General features: G+C 47.3%; 1 protein-coding gene across 2 annotated transcripts in view; it reads left to right on the top strand.

Annotated features, from left to right (window-relative positions):
* The window catches only part of LOC131696582 (unconventional myosin-Ic-like), a 47,995-nt gene that overhangs the window by 27,877 nt on the left and 3,171 nt on the right, over positions 1–16,947 (top strand). For both annotated transcript variants that reach the window (XM_059001672.1, XM_059001671.1), the window contains exons 2-31: positions 1,107–1,262; positions 1,645–1,760; positions 2,970–3,168; positions 3,520–3,600; positions 3,733–3,912; positions 5,735–5,833; positions 6,261–6,374; positions 6,725–6,796; positions 7,254–7,373; positions 7,547–7,629; positions 7,781–7,886; positions 7,994–8,074; positions 8,354–8,445; positions 9,054–9,148; positions 9,819–9,865; positions 10,623–10,703; positions 11,140–11,245; positions 11,651–11,768; positions 12,118–12,231; positions 12,470–12,546; positions 13,062–13,130; positions 13,404–13,488; positions 13,601–13,760; positions 13,866–13,949; positions 14,322–14,415; positions 14,913–14,968; positions 15,239–15,374; positions 15,930–16,000; positions 16,401–16,498; positions 16,813–16,912. In XM_059001672.1, the coding sequence (XP_058857655.1) occupies positions 1,137–1,262; positions 1,645–1,760; positions 2,970–3,168; positions 3,520–3,600; positions 3,733–3,912; positions 5,735–5,833; positions 6,261–6,374; positions 6,725–6,796; positions 7,254–7,373; positions 7,547–7,629; positions 7,781–7,886; positions 7,994–8,074; positions 8,354–8,445; positions 9,054–9,148; positions 9,819–9,865; positions 10,623–10,703; positions 11,140–11,245; positions 11,651–11,768; positions 12,118–12,231; positions 12,470–12,546; positions 13,062–13,130; positions 13,404–13,488; positions 13,601–13,760; positions 13,866–13,949; positions 14,322–14,415; positions 14,913–14,968; positions 15,239–15,374; positions 15,930–16,000; positions 16,401–16,498; positions 16,813–16,912 (3,060 nt within the window). In that variant the 5' untranslated portion in view covers positions 1,107–1,136. The remainder of the gene's footprint in view (positions 1–1,106; positions 1,263–1,644; positions 1,761–2,969; positions 3,169–3,519; positions 3,601–3,732; positions 3,913–5,734; positions 5,834–6,260; positions 6,375–6,724; positions 6,797–7,253; positions 7,374–7,546; positions 7,630–7,780; positions 7,887–7,993; positions 8,075–8,353; positions 8,446–9,053; positions 9,149–9,818; positions 9,866–10,622; positions 10,704–11,139; positions 11,246–11,650; positions 11,769–12,117; positions 12,232–12,469; positions 12,547–13,061; positions 13,131–13,403; positions 13,489–13,600; positions 13,761–13,865; positions 13,950–14,321; positions 14,416–14,912; positions 14,969–15,238; positions 15,375–15,929; positions 16,001–16,400; positions 16,499–16,812; positions 16,913–16,947) is intronic.

Here is a 16,947-nt window from a genome sequence, read left to right as displayed (position 1 = left end):
TCCCTGTATTTAAAAAGTGCACATTTTTAGTAAATGAATGGTATGAAAACTAGCATACATAACTAACATTACATTTTGGCTGTATCTTGAGAACTGCTCATGCAATTGGGTTGAAACTTGGTACGGACGTTTCTTAGCACAACAGAAATCTAAGTGTAGCTTCTAACTGCTTGGGCTAATGAAGTCTTGTGATTGGCTTGTTTAGTTTTCACATGGAGATGCACATCAACTACCTGCTAGCTAGATGCTTTGTGAGATTTCCACCCTCCGATTGATTTGTGGAAAGAAAATTTGCATTGGAGCACCCAGCATGCGTAGGCGAAGCTGTGTTTTTTTTTTTAAACTTCAGCTGCATTTTCCCAGCTGGCGTCTGGCTAATGACAGCTCCTGATAGGGCGGCAGCGAGGCTAGGCGGAGTAGGAAATTATTTTAGATGGTTGCCGTTTCCGTGGGGACACAATGGGAGGCCGGATCGGGTCCCAGCGGGGTTGTCAGCGGCTGTTATTAGTTCTTTGTTTCTTACCCGGCTGGCATGTTGGCGTGCCACGAGAGAGAGTTCACTAACCTTTTCTCTACACCTAGATTCACAGGACTGAAGTGTGGCTGCTTTATTTTTTTACTCTGTTGGGGCTGATTTTGTTAATGTACTGCGTATGACACCATCTCTTCTCCACTATGGAAATAGCAGGTGGTGATAGATGTGCCATGGGATGGGGAGGGTGGACATGTCCCTACAAAGGTCTACCAGCACACCCCAATAACCCTGACCTGCTTGACCCCACCCCTATTCGCTAGTCCGCCTCGCCAGCACATTAACCCACTGCACAGGGGATTCTGGCTCCCAGGCTGAGACTCTGAAGCAGACGCTCCTTCATTCTAGCTTGGGGGTGTCCAATCAATCACAGTCCTGGAGGGCTATTCCACTCCAGGTTTCACAGGTGCAATGAGGTGATGAACTACTTCAGGGTCTGGATGGAGGTTCAGTTGGTTCAGTTCAGGGTTGGAAGAAAGACCAGGAGTGGATGTGCCAGCGTTGACCAGCCGTGGTCTAGCTGGTAGAGGTTCCAGTACGGTGATGCCCTCTCTCTCTCTCTCTGTGTGTGCAGGTGGTGGGCAGCGAGGGGGCGCGGGTGACGATGGAGAGCGCTCTGACGGCGCGGGACCGAGTCGGGGTCCAGGACTTCGTGCTCCTCGAGAACTTCACCAGCGAGGCTGCGTTCATCGACAACCTTCGCAAGAGGTTCAAGGAGAACCTCATCTATGTAAGAGAAAGGTCCCCATCACCTCCCTGCGCTCTAATCCACAGCACTGGGCTTCAGTGCATTGCAAAAAAACCCCTCTCCTCTCTTTACTGATACTTGTAATATTTGTGTTTTATTCCTATTTGAGTTTGTATTTATTTTCCATCAACTGTTTTAACAAGCTTTCAGCTAAATTCACTTCTGAACAGTAACAGCCAGGACTTGCAATGCCAAAATCTTAAACCTCTTGAAGGGCAAAAAAAAAGTGCTTTTAGTTTCCAAAGCTTGCTGTGAGTCTCTGAACCCCTTCAGTCCTCTCCTCCTAACTCTCCACTGTTTCCCTTAGCCTCGGTGCGCTGTGTGATCTGCTACAGTAACAGTGCGTGTGTCTCTCTGTTCCCAGACCTACATCGGCTCAGTGCTGGTATCAGTGAACCCTTACAAGGAGCTGGAGATCTACAGCAAGCAGCACATGGAGCGATACCGAGGAGTCAACTTCTATGAGGTCTCCCCACACATGTGAGTCTGCAGGCTGGCTTGACAGTCCAGGAGTTTACATGGTACACGGAGAACGTCAAACTGGATCTGAGCTATCCGAGCCGACAGACTGTGATAGTCTACAAGTCTGTTTCACCAGGATCGTTAATGATCTAAGAGAGGTTTAGGGGGACGTGCAACCCCCTCCCCCCAACAGAACTTTCCTAAAGGAATTGGAGGGAGTAATTATTGAGGAATGGTGGAATGTATCCCTGAAGACCAATGTAATTTCAAAACTGTGAATAAAGTCTGTTTCTGGGTATCTTCCAGGCACGCGCACGCGCACACACACACACACACACACACACACACACACACACACACAGGGACACACACAGGGACACAAGTTGAACAGACACGCACACACACACAGGCCAGTGAGAAGGGAGGGGCAGTGCACACATGTTTCTACAAGCAGGGAGGGCTGGCTGTCCAGATGTGCTAGCGAGCCAGCACTGTGTGGCTGCCGCATGCCGCCAATGCTCAGGGTAAGCGTTCCTCCCACTGAGTGCTGTACCTTCAAGCCTCAGCAGTGTTTGTGTGATATTTTAAACGTTGCTAGGAGACGAGGAATCCCTGCGAACAAGGAACACATTATCCACAGAGCGATGAGTTACAAACTCCGAGCAATTTCCTCCTGCTAAATGTTATCACTGGGTAGGAAAGCAAAGGTTTTGGCTGGGTTGGGTGGGAGCAGACTTCCTAGGGCAGAAATATGTGCTGATCCATCGAGCTTCGGAACAATCGCTGGGTCTCTGTAGAGCTGAGGGACTGGGAGGGAGGCAGAGAGGCCAAGTGATGGAGCGATGAGCAAATACCCTGATAGCCATGGAAATAAGACTCCTATTGCCCAGCAGTTTCACCCATTTCAGGTTTTACTACGAGCTGGATTAGCTACAGTGTGCAGGTAGCCAGCTGTGGTGTCTGATTTAAACTCCAAGTAAAACCAGGAACAGATCAAACTGCTCTGCAATGGGAGTCTTATTTCCATCCCTGCCTGATGCGAGACTTGTTTTTAACCACTCTGGACCCCTTGCGTTGCAGATGAGAAACCACAGCCGGGCAAACGACGATGTCCAGTGTGCTTTTACAGCTACAGAACAATTCTTACATTCATCATTTGTCATTGTTGTGGTTTCTATTCTGTTTCTTCTAAAAGCCCTGAATGTCACTCTTCACCCCGCCCCACAGCTACGCGGTCTCCGATAACTCGTACCGCGCCATGCGCACGGAGAGAAAGGACCAGTGCATTCTCATCTCGGGGGAGAGTGGCGCCGGGAAGACGGAGGCGTCCAAGAAGATCCTGCAGTACTACGCTGTGACCTGCCCTGCCAGCGACAAGGTGGAGACCGTGAAGGACAGGCTGCTGCAGTCCAACCCCGTCCTGGAGGTGAGGATCCCAAGCATCACACACCAGCCCCTGCAACCCTGGCCTGGCCTCTGGGACCAGTGGGATGCACTGCACAGTAAAGAGTTAAAGAACAAGGCAGACCAAACACTGGAAGCTGGTTTCATAGACCCAGATACACACAGGCTGGTTTTACAGAGCCTGATTTAACACTAATCTTGGACTAACTAATGTTACCTTAGTGCATATATACAGTGGTATATATCCAGTTACCAATAATCTTATTTATTTATCTTAATATACAAATGTAAAGTGTTTTATATAACTAATGTATTTCACAAGTTGTAAATGTATATGTATTTCAATTTTTTTTTTTTTTTTTTTTTTTTTTAGGCTTTTGGAAATGCTAAAACACTCCGGAATGACAACTCCAGCCGATTTGGGAAGTACATGGATATTCAGTTTGATTTCAAGGTATGCTTTTTCTTTTTGTGGATGTTGTTCAGGGCAGCTGATCGGGTGAATGGGTTCTGTTATTCCTGGCAGTGTCTCGTGAGGTAGCCCAGTCCAGTAACCCGCCCCCCTCCCCCTCTCGCTCCTTCCCAGGGCGCTCCCGTCGGGGGTCACATCCTCAACTACCTGCTGGAGAAGTCGCGGGTCGTGCACCAGAACCACGGAGAGCGCAACTTCCACGTCTTCTACCAGCTCATCGAGGGCGGGGACGACGACATGCTCCGGAGGCTGGGGCTGGAGAGGAACGCACAACAGTACCAGTACCTGGTGAAGGTGAGAGCCTCAATACACTGCATTACACCTGATCCAGAGGAGAGCCTCAATACACTGCATTACACCTGATCCAGGTGAGAGCCTCAATACACTGCATTACACCTGATCCAGAGGAGAGCCTCAATACACCTGATCCAGGGGAGAGCCTCAATACACTGCATTACACCTGATCCAGAGGAGAGCCTCAATACACTGCATTACACCTGATCCAGGGGAGAGCCTCAATACACTGCATTACACCTGATCCAGGGGAGAGCCTCAATACACTGCATTACACCTGATCCAGAGGAGAGCCTCAATACACTGCATTACACCTGATCCAGGGGAGAGCCTCAATACACTGCATTACACCTGATCCAGGGGAGAGCCTCAATACACTGCATTACACCTGATCCAGGGGAGAGCCTCAATACACTGCATTACACCTGATCCAGGGGAGAGCCTCAATACACTGCATTACACCTGATCCAGGGGAGAGCCTCAATACACTGCATTACACCTGATCCAGGTGAGACCCACTCATTCAATAGGATTATAACTGAACAACACTACTTTAAGGTCTCACTGCAGTCCACTCTTACACCTGAGCAGGACAAGAGGGCAGAGCGATCTCAAACCTGAACACACCCTGCCACCCAGCACTGGGCTGTGAGGGGGTTTGAGTAGAGTCCTGAACAGCTGGACGGAAGCCCAGGCCTGCAGAGGTGCAAGGCACCACCTGGTCCCTATTAAATTCCCCAGCAGGCTTTCTGTGTAGACATGGTTATGACAGGGGCCATATGAGTTCTATCCAGTTCTAATGCATTCCTCTGACAACTAAGAGAAAAAAAACCCACAGAGCCGAGGCTGCTGCAGGGCCAGCCAGCACGTTACAATCCCCTGAGCAAGCCACACTGCCGCGGTTTGTATCGTTCTGGTTGCCAGGTAACGACTGGGGCTGCCGTGTTTATTAACAAGGGGCTTTTTCCAGCCGATGGACGGATGGGGCAAACTAACCGCTACTGTAACTGACATTTAATTAACGAAGAAACACTTTGAATGTTATCTTTAATACAGAACCAGTTTCTGTGGGTCCCCGCTGTGGGTTCGACCTGCGGTTTAGCCAATTAACATTTGAGAGAGGCAGCCGGCTGCCAAGTACCCTGCCAGGACTGCCAGCCTCACAGCGCCCGCGCTCTGCAGCACTGCCCCCCCCCCCATATGAACCGAGACACCCTGCACATATCCAAATGATCCTTTGCTGGCAGAAGGATCCTGGGTTTTGAATTGCATTCAAGTGCTGACAGGAATGTGGAGTAATGCATGGCAATAAAGGTGAACGCAGGCATAGCAAAGTTAACAGCTGCAGCTCAACCCCAAGCATCTTGATGTCTGACGCCTCCATCTGTGAAAGGGAGGGCTTTGTCTATTTTGTATTGTGTCGCTGTATTGCTGCCTAGTGCTATATAGAGCTGCATTAACCGATTTTTATTCGGATTCAGCTCGCCACAGAAATTGGGCTCAGACAATCCGCTGAGGGTCATTTGGTGTGGATTTGGGTTAATTTACCATTCAAAGTGAAACGAGTGAAGAAACAGCAGCTCCATTGTTTTCTATCTATAGAACCGTTTGTCCAGTTGTGATGAAACAATGAACTGTTCTTTTAGCACATGTTGTAACAATCTCACGATCTCGGGGTGTGTGGAGGTTATCTGTATGCAAACCGTGCATCAAGTCACAGTGTGTTCGTGATGCACGATCGCTCTGATTTTGTGTTTTAGTCGTGGCGGGTATTCTCAGTGCTTTGCAGGTTAATGTTTTTCATCCTCGCTGTGTTTCGCAGGGTAACTGCCCCAAGGTGAGCTCGATCAACGACAAGAATGAATGGAAGGTGGTGAGGAAGGCTCTCTCGGTCATTGGCTTCAGTGAGGACGAGGTGGAGGTGAGGATGCTGTTTTTAAACACGAGGCAGTGAAAGAACCATCGCCACCCACGCTTTCAGAACCCTGCATGTTAGAAACCATTTCGATTCAGTGCAGGCTTCCTCAGACGAGCGCTGTGAATGGGAAAAGTAATACCAGACCTTTTGGCTGGCAGGCTTTAGTGAGAATAATTTATTTACTGAGTTTGTGCCAGGCGTAGGTAGATGCATCTCAATTTGTGTTGACAGCAGGGCAAAGGATGCCATGCGAGAGAATAAAAGCACCCGATGCAAATCTATTAATAAAGAGATAATGAAACGCATTCAGAAAGATCTGACTTCTCAACAGGAACACAAGTTGAAAGCACTCGCAGCTCTTCCGTGCTCCCTTCGGTGTGACTTGTTTCTGCCGGTGATTTTAATTGATATCGTTTCTCTTCTCTAACAGGAGCTGCTGAACATCATCGCCAGCGTGCTGCACCTGGGGAATGTGCAGTTTGCTGGGGATGAGCAGGGCAATGCCCAGATCACCACCGAGACCCAGATTAAATACCTGGCCAGGGTGCGTACCAGACCCCACTACAATCAGACTGCACAGCAGTATGCTACACAACACAACCAGACTGCACACAACTCGACACAACCAGACTGCACAGGAATCATTGCCTTTTTCTGGTTGATATTTTCGATTTCAGTTCACTTTTTTCTCCAGACTGACCTGTTTTGTGAAATGTAGCAGCTGGCTCGCAATCCTCCTGCAGTCTTTCTGCTGTTTATAAATACCCACATGTCTACCTGCATGGTGTGCGATCGTCACAGTTTGAAAAGAAGATTGTGAAATGAGGCGAGTGGTTCAAAGCGTTGGTGTGTGCAGCTCTGATTGTATCTCTGTCTCTTCCTGTCGCTCTGCAGCTCCTGGGAGTGGAGGGGGCTGCGCTGAAGGAGGCTCTGACCCACAAGAAGATCATCGCCAAGGGAGAGGAGGTGAGGAGCGGGAGCCGCAGGGCTCCTCCTGCACAGGAGCAATCAGACTCTTTAACAAAGCGTTGGAGATTTATGTGTTTGCTCATGTTAATAATGCATGTGCATATACATAATAATCTCGTGTATCTCCCAAATAAGATTAGTTTTCATAACATTTCTTAAATGTTTTAACAGGCAGTGCTTGTTGAATTTAAACCATAGGTTTCCATGTCAACCTAGTGAAAATGCTTGTAGATCGCTTGCTCTACCCCTCTACACTGTATTCGCCTGACCCACGCTCCACGTTACTGGATCCTCAGCTGATGCACTATCCTTCCACTATTGCACTACTGTGATGTATTTCTTGTAGCTCTAACTTGTTGCATCCTATTTCATATTGTAGTTTAGTAGTATTCGTTGCACTTACTGTAAACTGTACTGTATTTAAATATGTATTTCTGACCCTCTCTCTCTCCAGCTGGTCAGCCCCCTGAATCTGGAGCAGGCTGCCTATGCCCGGGACGCGCTGTCCAAGGCTGTGTACGGACGAACCTTCTCCTGGCTGGTCAGCAAGATCAACGAGTCCCTCGCCTACCAGGTATAAGAGAGACCCTGCTCTACTGCATTGCACTGCAGCAACTTTCTCATACTCCCTCTAGTGGTGGGAGCATCAAACAGCAGAGGTGTCTGCTGAGATGTTACCATGGCATTGCCTTGTGCTCTCAAAGTTCCATTAACAGTTTTTCACGGGTTTAACTCTTTCTGTTCCAGGACGCTGAGTATCCGGGGCGTAAGAGTGCGGCAGTGATCGGGCTGCTGGATATCTACGGGTTTGAGGTCTTTCAACACAACAGGTAACTTAAAACATTGGATTATAAACCGATCGCTCTGTGTGGTTTTAATACAGAGGTGTGTTTTGTGCTTGTCTGGAGTTGTGCACCGGTCTGGGTGTTAGTGCTTCACCTGGTTGAAGAGCCTGTCTCAGACTCTGCTGTTCTTCCTCAGTTTCGAGCAGTTCTGCATTAACTACTGCAACGAGAAGCTGCAGCAGCTGTTCATCGAGCTGACGCTGAAATCGGAACAGGAGGAGTACGAAGCCGAGGGGATCACGGTACTGACTCGCTCACTCACTCTCCATGCATTATTGGAACGAGGTCTTGAAACGCAGGACAAGCCATCTGACTATGAACTTTTATTAATAATGTCTGTTTGTTTCAGTGGGAGCCTGTTCAGTTCTTTAACAACAAGATCATCTGTGATTTAGTGGAAGAGAAATTCAAAGGCATCATCTCCATTCTGGTGAGTTGTGAAGCTGGCCTTTTCATTGTAGCTGTTCTGTCTGTCTCGGGATGAGGGAGCGTCTGCTTGTGTGTGGTTTTTAGTGATGCATCTCTGTCTCGGGGATGGAAATCTCTTTGCGTAGCAGTTTGATCCATTTCTGCTTTCACTGAGTTTATTAAAACACACCTGAGCTTGTTACCTATACACTGGCTCGTGGTAAAACCTGGAATGGGTGAAACTGCTCTGCAACAGGAGTCTTATGTGTGTTTTAATGCTGTGTCTCTGCTTCGCTCTCAGGATGAGGAGTGTCTGCGCCCCGGAGACGCCAGTGACCTCACATTCCTGGAGAAACTGGAGGACAAGCTGGGGGGACATGCCCACTTCGTCACGTGAGTCTCTTCATTTCAGATCAGTGAGCAACTGAACTAGAGAGGCTACCGCAGCTACAACACAAGAGAGAGCAATCTAGGGAAGGCTTGTGCAGCACGACAAGCACTCGCAGTGTCCCGTCTGCCAAGACTCCTTGAATCTAGAGCTGCACAAACCGAGTATCCAATTAATCACACTGAGCTCTCCACAGAAATCAGGTGCTGACAGTCAGGCGAGGGGCATTAGTGTTGATCGGGCTAATTTACCATTCAAAAGTGAACAAACAGCTGCTTATTTTTGAGGATTGCTGCATTTCTTAGACTCTGTGGTGGAGAACAGTGATCCACACCAACCCAAGCAGCTGTTTCTCCACTTGTTTCACTTGGAATGGTAAATCAGCCCGATCGACCCGAGCGACCCTCACCTGTGGAGTGTTTGAACTAAAGAATCGAATTATCGGTTCATGCATTGCAACAAAATGAAAGTATGAGAGCAAGATTAAGCAATCGGTCATGCAATGTACAGCTAACAGGAGGCTTGGTTAGTTGTGTGTTTTTACTAATGCATGGATGCTGTGGTCCTGCCCTGGTTCCCCTGTGCTGACACTGACCTCTGCTCTGGGATTCAGACACAAGCTGGCGGATGGAAAGACACGGAAGGTGATGGGGCGCGAGGAGTTCCGACTCCTGCACTACGCCGGAGAGGTCAACTACAACGTGAACGGTACGCAAGCGCACCGCGTAGAACAGTACAGGACAGTGACCACACCTGGGGTCAGTTAGAATTACAATAACCACATAACAATTACAGCAGTATTGTTTTTTAGCTTAGACTTGAGGGAATCAGTCAATTCCTTTATTTAACCAGATTTTACAATGGTGACCTGGACACAGAATATCAGACTGCAGCAAAGACTGTATGATTAGCATCCAGCACAGAAATCTAATAAAAACAAGGTTGATGTAACAGCGTAGTAATACAGTGCATGCAAATCAATTTAAAACACGTCGCCAACAGAAATCCAGTAAAACACTGCAGTCCAGTCCATTCGATTTGCAGATTTAACAATTACAAGTATCAGTCATTTAGCACATCCAGTTTATAAATGTAAAGGTTAAGAGAGCAGATTGATCCATTGTGGATCCCTCTACTGGATGTGAAACCAGCGCTGTGTTCCAGACACTCTGGTCTTTTTTTAAAACAGCAAGTTGCAACTCAGCAGTCTGTAGTTACTTAAATAAAGTGAATCATTTCAGATAGTCCTCTGCTCCCAATGCAAAAGCTGTCAGCCCCCTTGCATAGTAATTTATTGACAGCATGCTTTGAGAGAGCTAGTGGTCAGAATGCATTAGAAAGCCGAGGGTGTGTGATTTATTTTATTCTCTGTTCCCAGGCTTCCTAGACAAGAACAACGACCTGCTCTTCAGAAACCTGAAAGAGGTGAGCTCTCTCTCCAACCGAGACACTGCAGTGTCATTGTCACCGACTAGGGGGCGCTAGTGGTTAAGTCTAGAGGCATGGGTTAAGGCAGTGGTGTCCAATCACTGTCCTGGAGGACTATTCCATTCCAGGTTTAACAGGGGAAATTGATAGAATGAAATACCACAGGGTCTAGATGGAACTTGGAACTTGGAACTTTAAATTAGACACTTTAGAACAGGGTTGGAACAAAGACCAGGAGTGGAAGGGACCACGTCAGACAGCCCTGGGTTAAGATTAAACAAATTCTCTAATGCAGTGGTCGATTTTAATGTTCTGGAATATTGAAAACCATCAAAGGGTGAATACAATACTTTTAAAATACAATGCATAAAAAGTTCATGAAGCTCAATTCAAAACACTGAAAAATGTCAAACAAAATAACTGAGCAGCAAACATGCAAAATATTCTATTAGATTTCTTTTAAAACTCTGCCGCGGTGCATGTCCTGCAGATCCAGCTAAACAGCTGCTTCTGATCGGAAATCCACTGGGCTTGATCCAGGAGTCCTGCTGGAGGGAGATTTATGACTGCAGCTGCGTCCTTCAGGGATTTAGAGGATGCGTCATCCCAGCGGGGTTTATTACCTGTATGAGTGTGAAATAAAGAATAATTATCCTTTTTTTTTTCTCTCTGTCGCTCGCATGCAGTTTTCAGTAGGTTTAGCATTATGAGGTCACGCAGCTGACCTTTGACTTTGTTGTTCTGTCTGCTCCAGGCGATGTGCCAATCAGAGAACAAGATCCTGAACCTGTGCTTCGACCAGAGCGACCTGACCGACAAGAAGCGTCCCGAGACGGTGAGCGCGGGCGTTTCATTAATTCAGATTCAGATTGGGAGATCCATGAGCGAGACAGACAGCAGCGATGCTGAGGCTAGCTGATCATCCAGCTCATGTCAGCCGTGCTGCATAACAATGCCAACACATACAAGGGCTGTTTTAGTGGGGATCCCACAAACACAATGACAGATGGCACTTGCTGGCACCTTCTTGAAGACAATGGACTGGATGGGCGTGGCCACGGGCTGTACTGCCCTCTCGCCACCTGATTGGGTGGTCCCAGCAGGGCAGGCTTGAAGCCCATTGGCTGGCGGGACAATGCCTGTGTTTTGTTGTGCTGGGCTGTGTGCCATGGCTGCTGCCCGTGTCGTCTCTGCAGTGTGAATGCACAGAGAGCTCCAGTGTCGGGCTGTCGCATCAGCAGCACTGAACCCCTCTCCTCCTCTCCCTGCAGGCTGCCACCCAGTTCAAAGCCAGTTTGGCAAAGCTTATGGAGATCTTGATGTCAAAGGAGCCTTCGTACGTTCGCTGCATTAAGCCCAACGATGCCAAACAAGCAGGTAGGTCTGCAGCGTGTGTGGGTGGTGGGCATAATGAAATAATTAACAATCTAAAACCAGAAATACTGCCTTCCACTATCCAGCAGTACCGTTTTGAACAGGGTTAAAGCATCTTTGTGAAATGATGTTCAGTTAAACAGGAGCGTCTGTGTTTGTGTATGCATGCGAGTGTGAATAGCTAGGATTGCATTCAGTTTGTAAGATGCCTGATTAGATTGTATGTGAGTGTGGGTTTATAAGACTCGAGTCTTTGGGCTTGCTAACTTAAAAGGGTTTTTATCTTAGCAGCAAAGGCTGGGGGTGAAATTTTAAAGCATGTGTGTAGATCTTGTGATGCCATGTTCCTTGACTGTCAGTGTGTTGAGACTCTCTCTCTCTCTCTCTCTCTCTCTCTCCCCTGCCCAGCCCGCTTCGATGAGGTTCTGATCCGACACCAGGTGAAGTACTTGGGTCTCATGGAGAACCTGCGAGTGAGGCGAGCCGGCTTCGCATACCGCCGCAAATATGAGATCTTCCTGCAGAGGTGGGCAACAGCACTGCTTTACTGCGTAGTGTAGCGGAGCGGAGCTGAATAGACTGGCTGGCTAACCAGCCCCAGCTAAACCAGGGATTGCAGTGGGCCAAGGCAGCTTGTATAGTGGAGTGTTATATGTACTGAAATGAAGTATTCTGTTTTCTTAGCTTTCTCTTCTTTTTTTCATGTTTTAGAGAAGGTTAGGAGTTTTCAAAGCATTTGTAAACCAATAAAAAATAAACACAGTGATGTATGTTTCGCACCATAACCTCATGCCCTTCTGCTATCTAACCATGTGTCTGCCTTTTCATTTCTTCCTACAAACCCTCCTGCCTCCTGTCCTGTATGATCTCTGCAGGTACAAGTCTCTCTGTCCAGGAACGTGGCCGCACTGGAACGGCCGGCCAGCGGACGGAGTGGCCACTCTGGTCAAGCACCTGGGATACAAACCCGAGGAGTACAAGCTGGGCAGGTACGCAGACAGCGCCACCTAGTGGGCATTTGCTTATCATAATTAGTGGGTGTATATGCAGGCAGGACTACCATCATTGGTCCTGTACTGAAAAAGTTAAATAAGCCTAAGCTTATCCCAAATCCTAGCAACATTTCAATGCATTTTCTTATGTAATGTATTGCAGTTCATTGAACTGTGCATGTCTTCCAGTTGTGTTTCTGTTCCATTTGCACACCTCTCCTCCTCCACTCCCCAGATCCAAGATATTCATTCGCTTCCCCAAGACGCTGTTCGCTACAGAAGACGCACTGGAAGTGCGGAAACACAGTCTGGGTGAGTGAGAGACCCGGCGCTTTTACAGCACTGGGGTTGCAATAAAGGACATACACATACCGCTGGCTAAGGCATTATTCACTTACGTTTCTCTGTTTTTAGGTTAATGAAGTCAAAAACTGTAACGTGGCAGTACCACCTTAAACTTCAGCTGTAATCTTGGTGTTCCACCTTAAAGGGGTCTTTTTTGCCCAATGCTCTTGAGTAAAAAAAAAAACATTAGCCATACAGGTGCGTTGATCAGATAGTTTCAATTCCACTCAGCAGTGTCTGACTCGTCAGCAATAGCATCACTGGGGATTTCATCAGGATGCTGTGACTGACTGCTTCAGTGCACAGAGTGACAGTTACATTGAGAAGGGAGAAGGTAGTGGGATAAGCCTAACACAACCAGCTCTCTCATGAACACGGTGCACAGTGCAGAGCAGCCCTCTCAAACCAGGTTCTAATGCACAGCGCAGCTGCCCGATTTGAACTGACCGGTTTGATCTGATTATTATTTTTTTTTTAATCAGCCACCACACTGCAGGCTTCGTGGAAAGGATACAGTGCGAAGTCCAAGTTCCAGAAGCTGAGACGATCTGGTAAGTGAGGAACCGTGAGATCTGTTAAAAGCCCTTTCTAGATTTAGATCTTCAGAAGCTGGGTTATTGGACCTGGAGTTATTGGACCAAGTTGTTTAGATGCAGTGGTTATTTAAGGTTGCCTGCGGGTTAAATGAAAGCTGCTCCTAGTTCCCGTGTGCAGTGTGTGCAGAGCCTGCAGTATTGGAACTCTGCGGCTGTGTAGAATACCAGCTCAGTGTGTTTAGATGCAGCGCGGGCAGGGGCGTGATGGCTGTCACTCTGTGTTGCCAGCGATTCTGATTCAGGCGTGGTGGCGTGGCATCCAGGGCAGACGGAGAGCGGCCAGGAGGAAGCGGGCAGTGGAGATCATCCGCAGGTAAGCTGCAGGCCTTGCTGTTTTAAACACTTACTTCAGTTTCAGATTGAACCTTACCGAGGGATTGTGTTGCCTTCACAGAGCCCCTAACACCCCCGCTTTCTTCCTGCAGGTTCATTAAAGGATTCATTTACCGGCAGGAGCCGCGCTGCCCGGAGAACGAGTATTTCCTGGATTACGTGCGCTACTCCTTCCTCATGAACCTCCGCAGGAACTTACCCAAGAACGTCCTGGACAAGTCCTGGCCCACGCCCCCTCCGGCGCTGAGTGAGGTACCCCACTGCCCGCGGGGTACCCCGCATTTTCAGGAGGCTGTTTTTGTTTTTAATCCAAACCCTGGATCTTGTGTTTATTTCTCGGTTTGTTTTTTGACACAGGCCTCTGATCAGCTGAGGAAGATGTGCATGCAGAACATGATGTTGAGCTACTGCAAACAAATCAACCCGGAATGGAAGAACCAGGTAACAGACTGAGAACAGCTAGGATAATAATAATAATAATAATAATAATATTAAAACAGTTTGTGTTTGGAGTTCGAGAAGTTGACCTGCCAAAACTTTGAAAAAAATGTCATGCATTATAAAATAGATCCATAGATAGGAAACTTTAACAGGGTACCATTGTGCACGCAGTGACTGAAGGGTTATAGAAATGACTGCCATGCCTGTGTTATTTCTAACAATTCTTAGAAAGCTTGTGTTTTGCATCTTCTAATTCGCTTCAAGCTCACAATGTAAAAAAGCATAGTTAAGTGAACCCTAATGCTAAGCAGGTTATCCGGTAATCGGTCGTAACATTTCTTCACACAAGCCTTTTCCAATGCCCTCTCCCAGCTCGAGCAGAAGTGCATTGCCAGTGAGATCTTCAAGGAGAAGAAGGACAACTACCCGCAGAGCGTGCCCAAGCTGTTTGTGAACAGCCGACTGGGTAAGCTGCCCTGCTCCCCGCAGCGGGTCCACATGGCCAGGGCCAGACCCAGGGAACGAGAGAGCGACGCAGTGCAGTGGCAGGGCTGTGTGCTGTAATCCAGCCAGGAACCCTGCACTGCTCGCATATGCCAGAGCTGAGGGAAGCAAGCACTGTGCTGGAATGTTAACAGCTCCTCTATGCTTCCCACAAACGCATGCAGGCATGGGGGGGATGGGATTGTATGCCATTGATTCAGCCGATCATGTTTGTTTTTTTAAAGCAGAAAAGCTCTGTTTTTAAAGTTCTTTATTTGTGAATGGGATTCATGCGTTAATTTCAATGGCATCTGGGTTGGTGGGTTGGTATGTGAAACTGCTCAAAACTGGGATGGAGCCATTGGAACTAAATCTATGACATTTAACTAGAACTATGACTTTCTTTCTTTCATTCATTCTTTCTTTCTTTCTTTCCTTTTTTTTTTAAACATGCTTTTTCCATTCCCTGTGCGGTTTTAGGGAATGAAGAAATCAACCCCAAAATTCTCCAAACGCTAGGAAATGAGAAAATCAAGGTGCGTGTTTTTAATAAGGAATTTCCCGGGATTGCTTTGTTAATGAAGCAGAGGAGTGAGTCAGGATTATAGCGAGCCTAGGGGTGAGCCATGACAAGTATTCTACAGGGGATCTTGGGGAAATCTTAACGGGGGAAGGCATTCGTCAGTCTGGGATGATGAAATCTCATTCCGGTTTCTAATCATGGAATATGTTTTTGAAGCAGTTGAAATGAACATCGCACAGTTCTTGGTGCAGCTGTTTGCAGTGACTGACCGTGTATTTTACAGTACGGAGTCGCAGTTACGAAGTACGACCGGAAAGGCTACAAAGCCCGGCAGAGACAGCTGCTCCTTACCCAGAACAGTGCCTTCATCGTGGAAGAGGCTAAACTCAAACAGAGGATAGACTACAGCATCATGAAGGGTAAGCTGCGATGCAGGATTGAGCTGGGATAGGACTCTCATAGGAAACCCTGTAAAGGGACCTCCAATCTGCACACACCTGAAATAGATTTAGGGATTGACAGACACTAAACATTTCGACCAGAAGTCTTCAAAGGCTCTTAACTATTCATGTCATTGGGGTTGATTTCTTGGTAATTATTCGATCTGTTAAATAAATAAAACATAATAAAACACCCACTGGTGCTGAATAATAAATAGTAAAAAAACGTTTGTTTCTTGTAAGATTTCTAAATATTGTTTTTAATAGCATACAGTGCCACTGGTGGCCAACCATTGTAATTGCAATATTCCATTTGTGTTATTCAGTTGCCTTCGACCCAGGAGTAGCCAGGGTTAGCTCTTCCACTCCTGGTCTTTGTTCCAGCCCTGCTTATAAATTGTTTAATTGAGCCTCCTGAAGTGGTTTGTTGTGTCGTGTTGCCTGTTAAACCCGGAGTGGAATGGCCCTCCAGGACTGGGATTGTTCCAGTGTTCAGAATGTGATTTCCGTTGTCTCCTCTGCTCTCTGCCCCAGGAATCTCCGTGAGCTCCTTGAGCGACGGGCTGTTTGTGCTCCATGTGCCTTGTGAGGATAACAAACAGAAGGTAAGGGTGTGACATCATCAAAACTCTTCCTTCTAAATCTGCACTCAGACCATGGGAGCTGTTTAACTGATCTGATTAGTGGATCTGAACACCACCATTTGAGAACCAGCTTTATGAAAAAATCTAACGGTTCCTGTGAGTCTATTTAGTGTCTATACAAAACCAGTTCATTCAGAGAAGGGCCTGTTTTGGATGAATTGAATAGACTGGTTAGCATGCCTGTAGAACACTGAGCTGCTGGTCATGAGTTGGTCCCCCTGGTGCATGAAAGGAGGCGTGTGGTACAAAAGCGCCACCTAGTGGGTACTAGGTGTTAACTGCAGGAGAGAACTGATTCACTGCATTCATTATGAAAGCTGTGCTCAAACTATTGTGACTTTTCTTCTGCCCGCGTTTCCAGGGAGACGTGATTCTGCAGAGTGATCACGTGATCGAGACCCTGACAAAAGTTGCCATGAGCGCCGATAAAGTGAACAACCTCAACATCACCCAAGGAAGGTGAGAGAGTAGATATGACTCTATTTAAAACGATCTGTAATATACTCCTAACATGGTAGTAATTCACTTGGTATAAGTATATTGTATATTTGCAGTTTAAATAGTCCATGCTTTTAGACTGAGCCGCGGCTGGCTGTATATTGCAGTGTGTGTTTGCATGCGGCGCAGTATATTATAGCATACTGTAGCAATCAAAATATCATCTAACTTTAACACAGATCTACAATGCAAATGGATTCATACCTGTACCTGAATGAATGTCTTATCAGGTTTGCAGATCTCTGCAACTATTAACCCTTTTCGTTGCTGCGCAGTATAAAGTTCACGGTGGGCCAGGGGAAGGAAGGGATCATCGACTTCACCTCTGGGTCGGAGCTCCTGATCACCAAGGCCAAGAACGGACACCTGTCTGTGGTGAGTGACCGTCGCTTTACCGGAGACTGCCGGTC

Source organism: Acipenser ruthenus, chromosome 26, assembly GCF_902713425.1.
Source record: "Acipenser ruthenus chromosome 26, fAciRut3.2 maternal haplotype, whole genome shotgun sequence".
In the NCBI taxonomy this organism is placed as follows: Eukaryota; Metazoa; Chordata; class Actinopteri; order Acipenseriformes; family Acipenseridae; genus Acipenser; species Acipenser ruthenus.
This window is presented reverse-complemented; position numbering and strand designations above follow the sequence as displayed.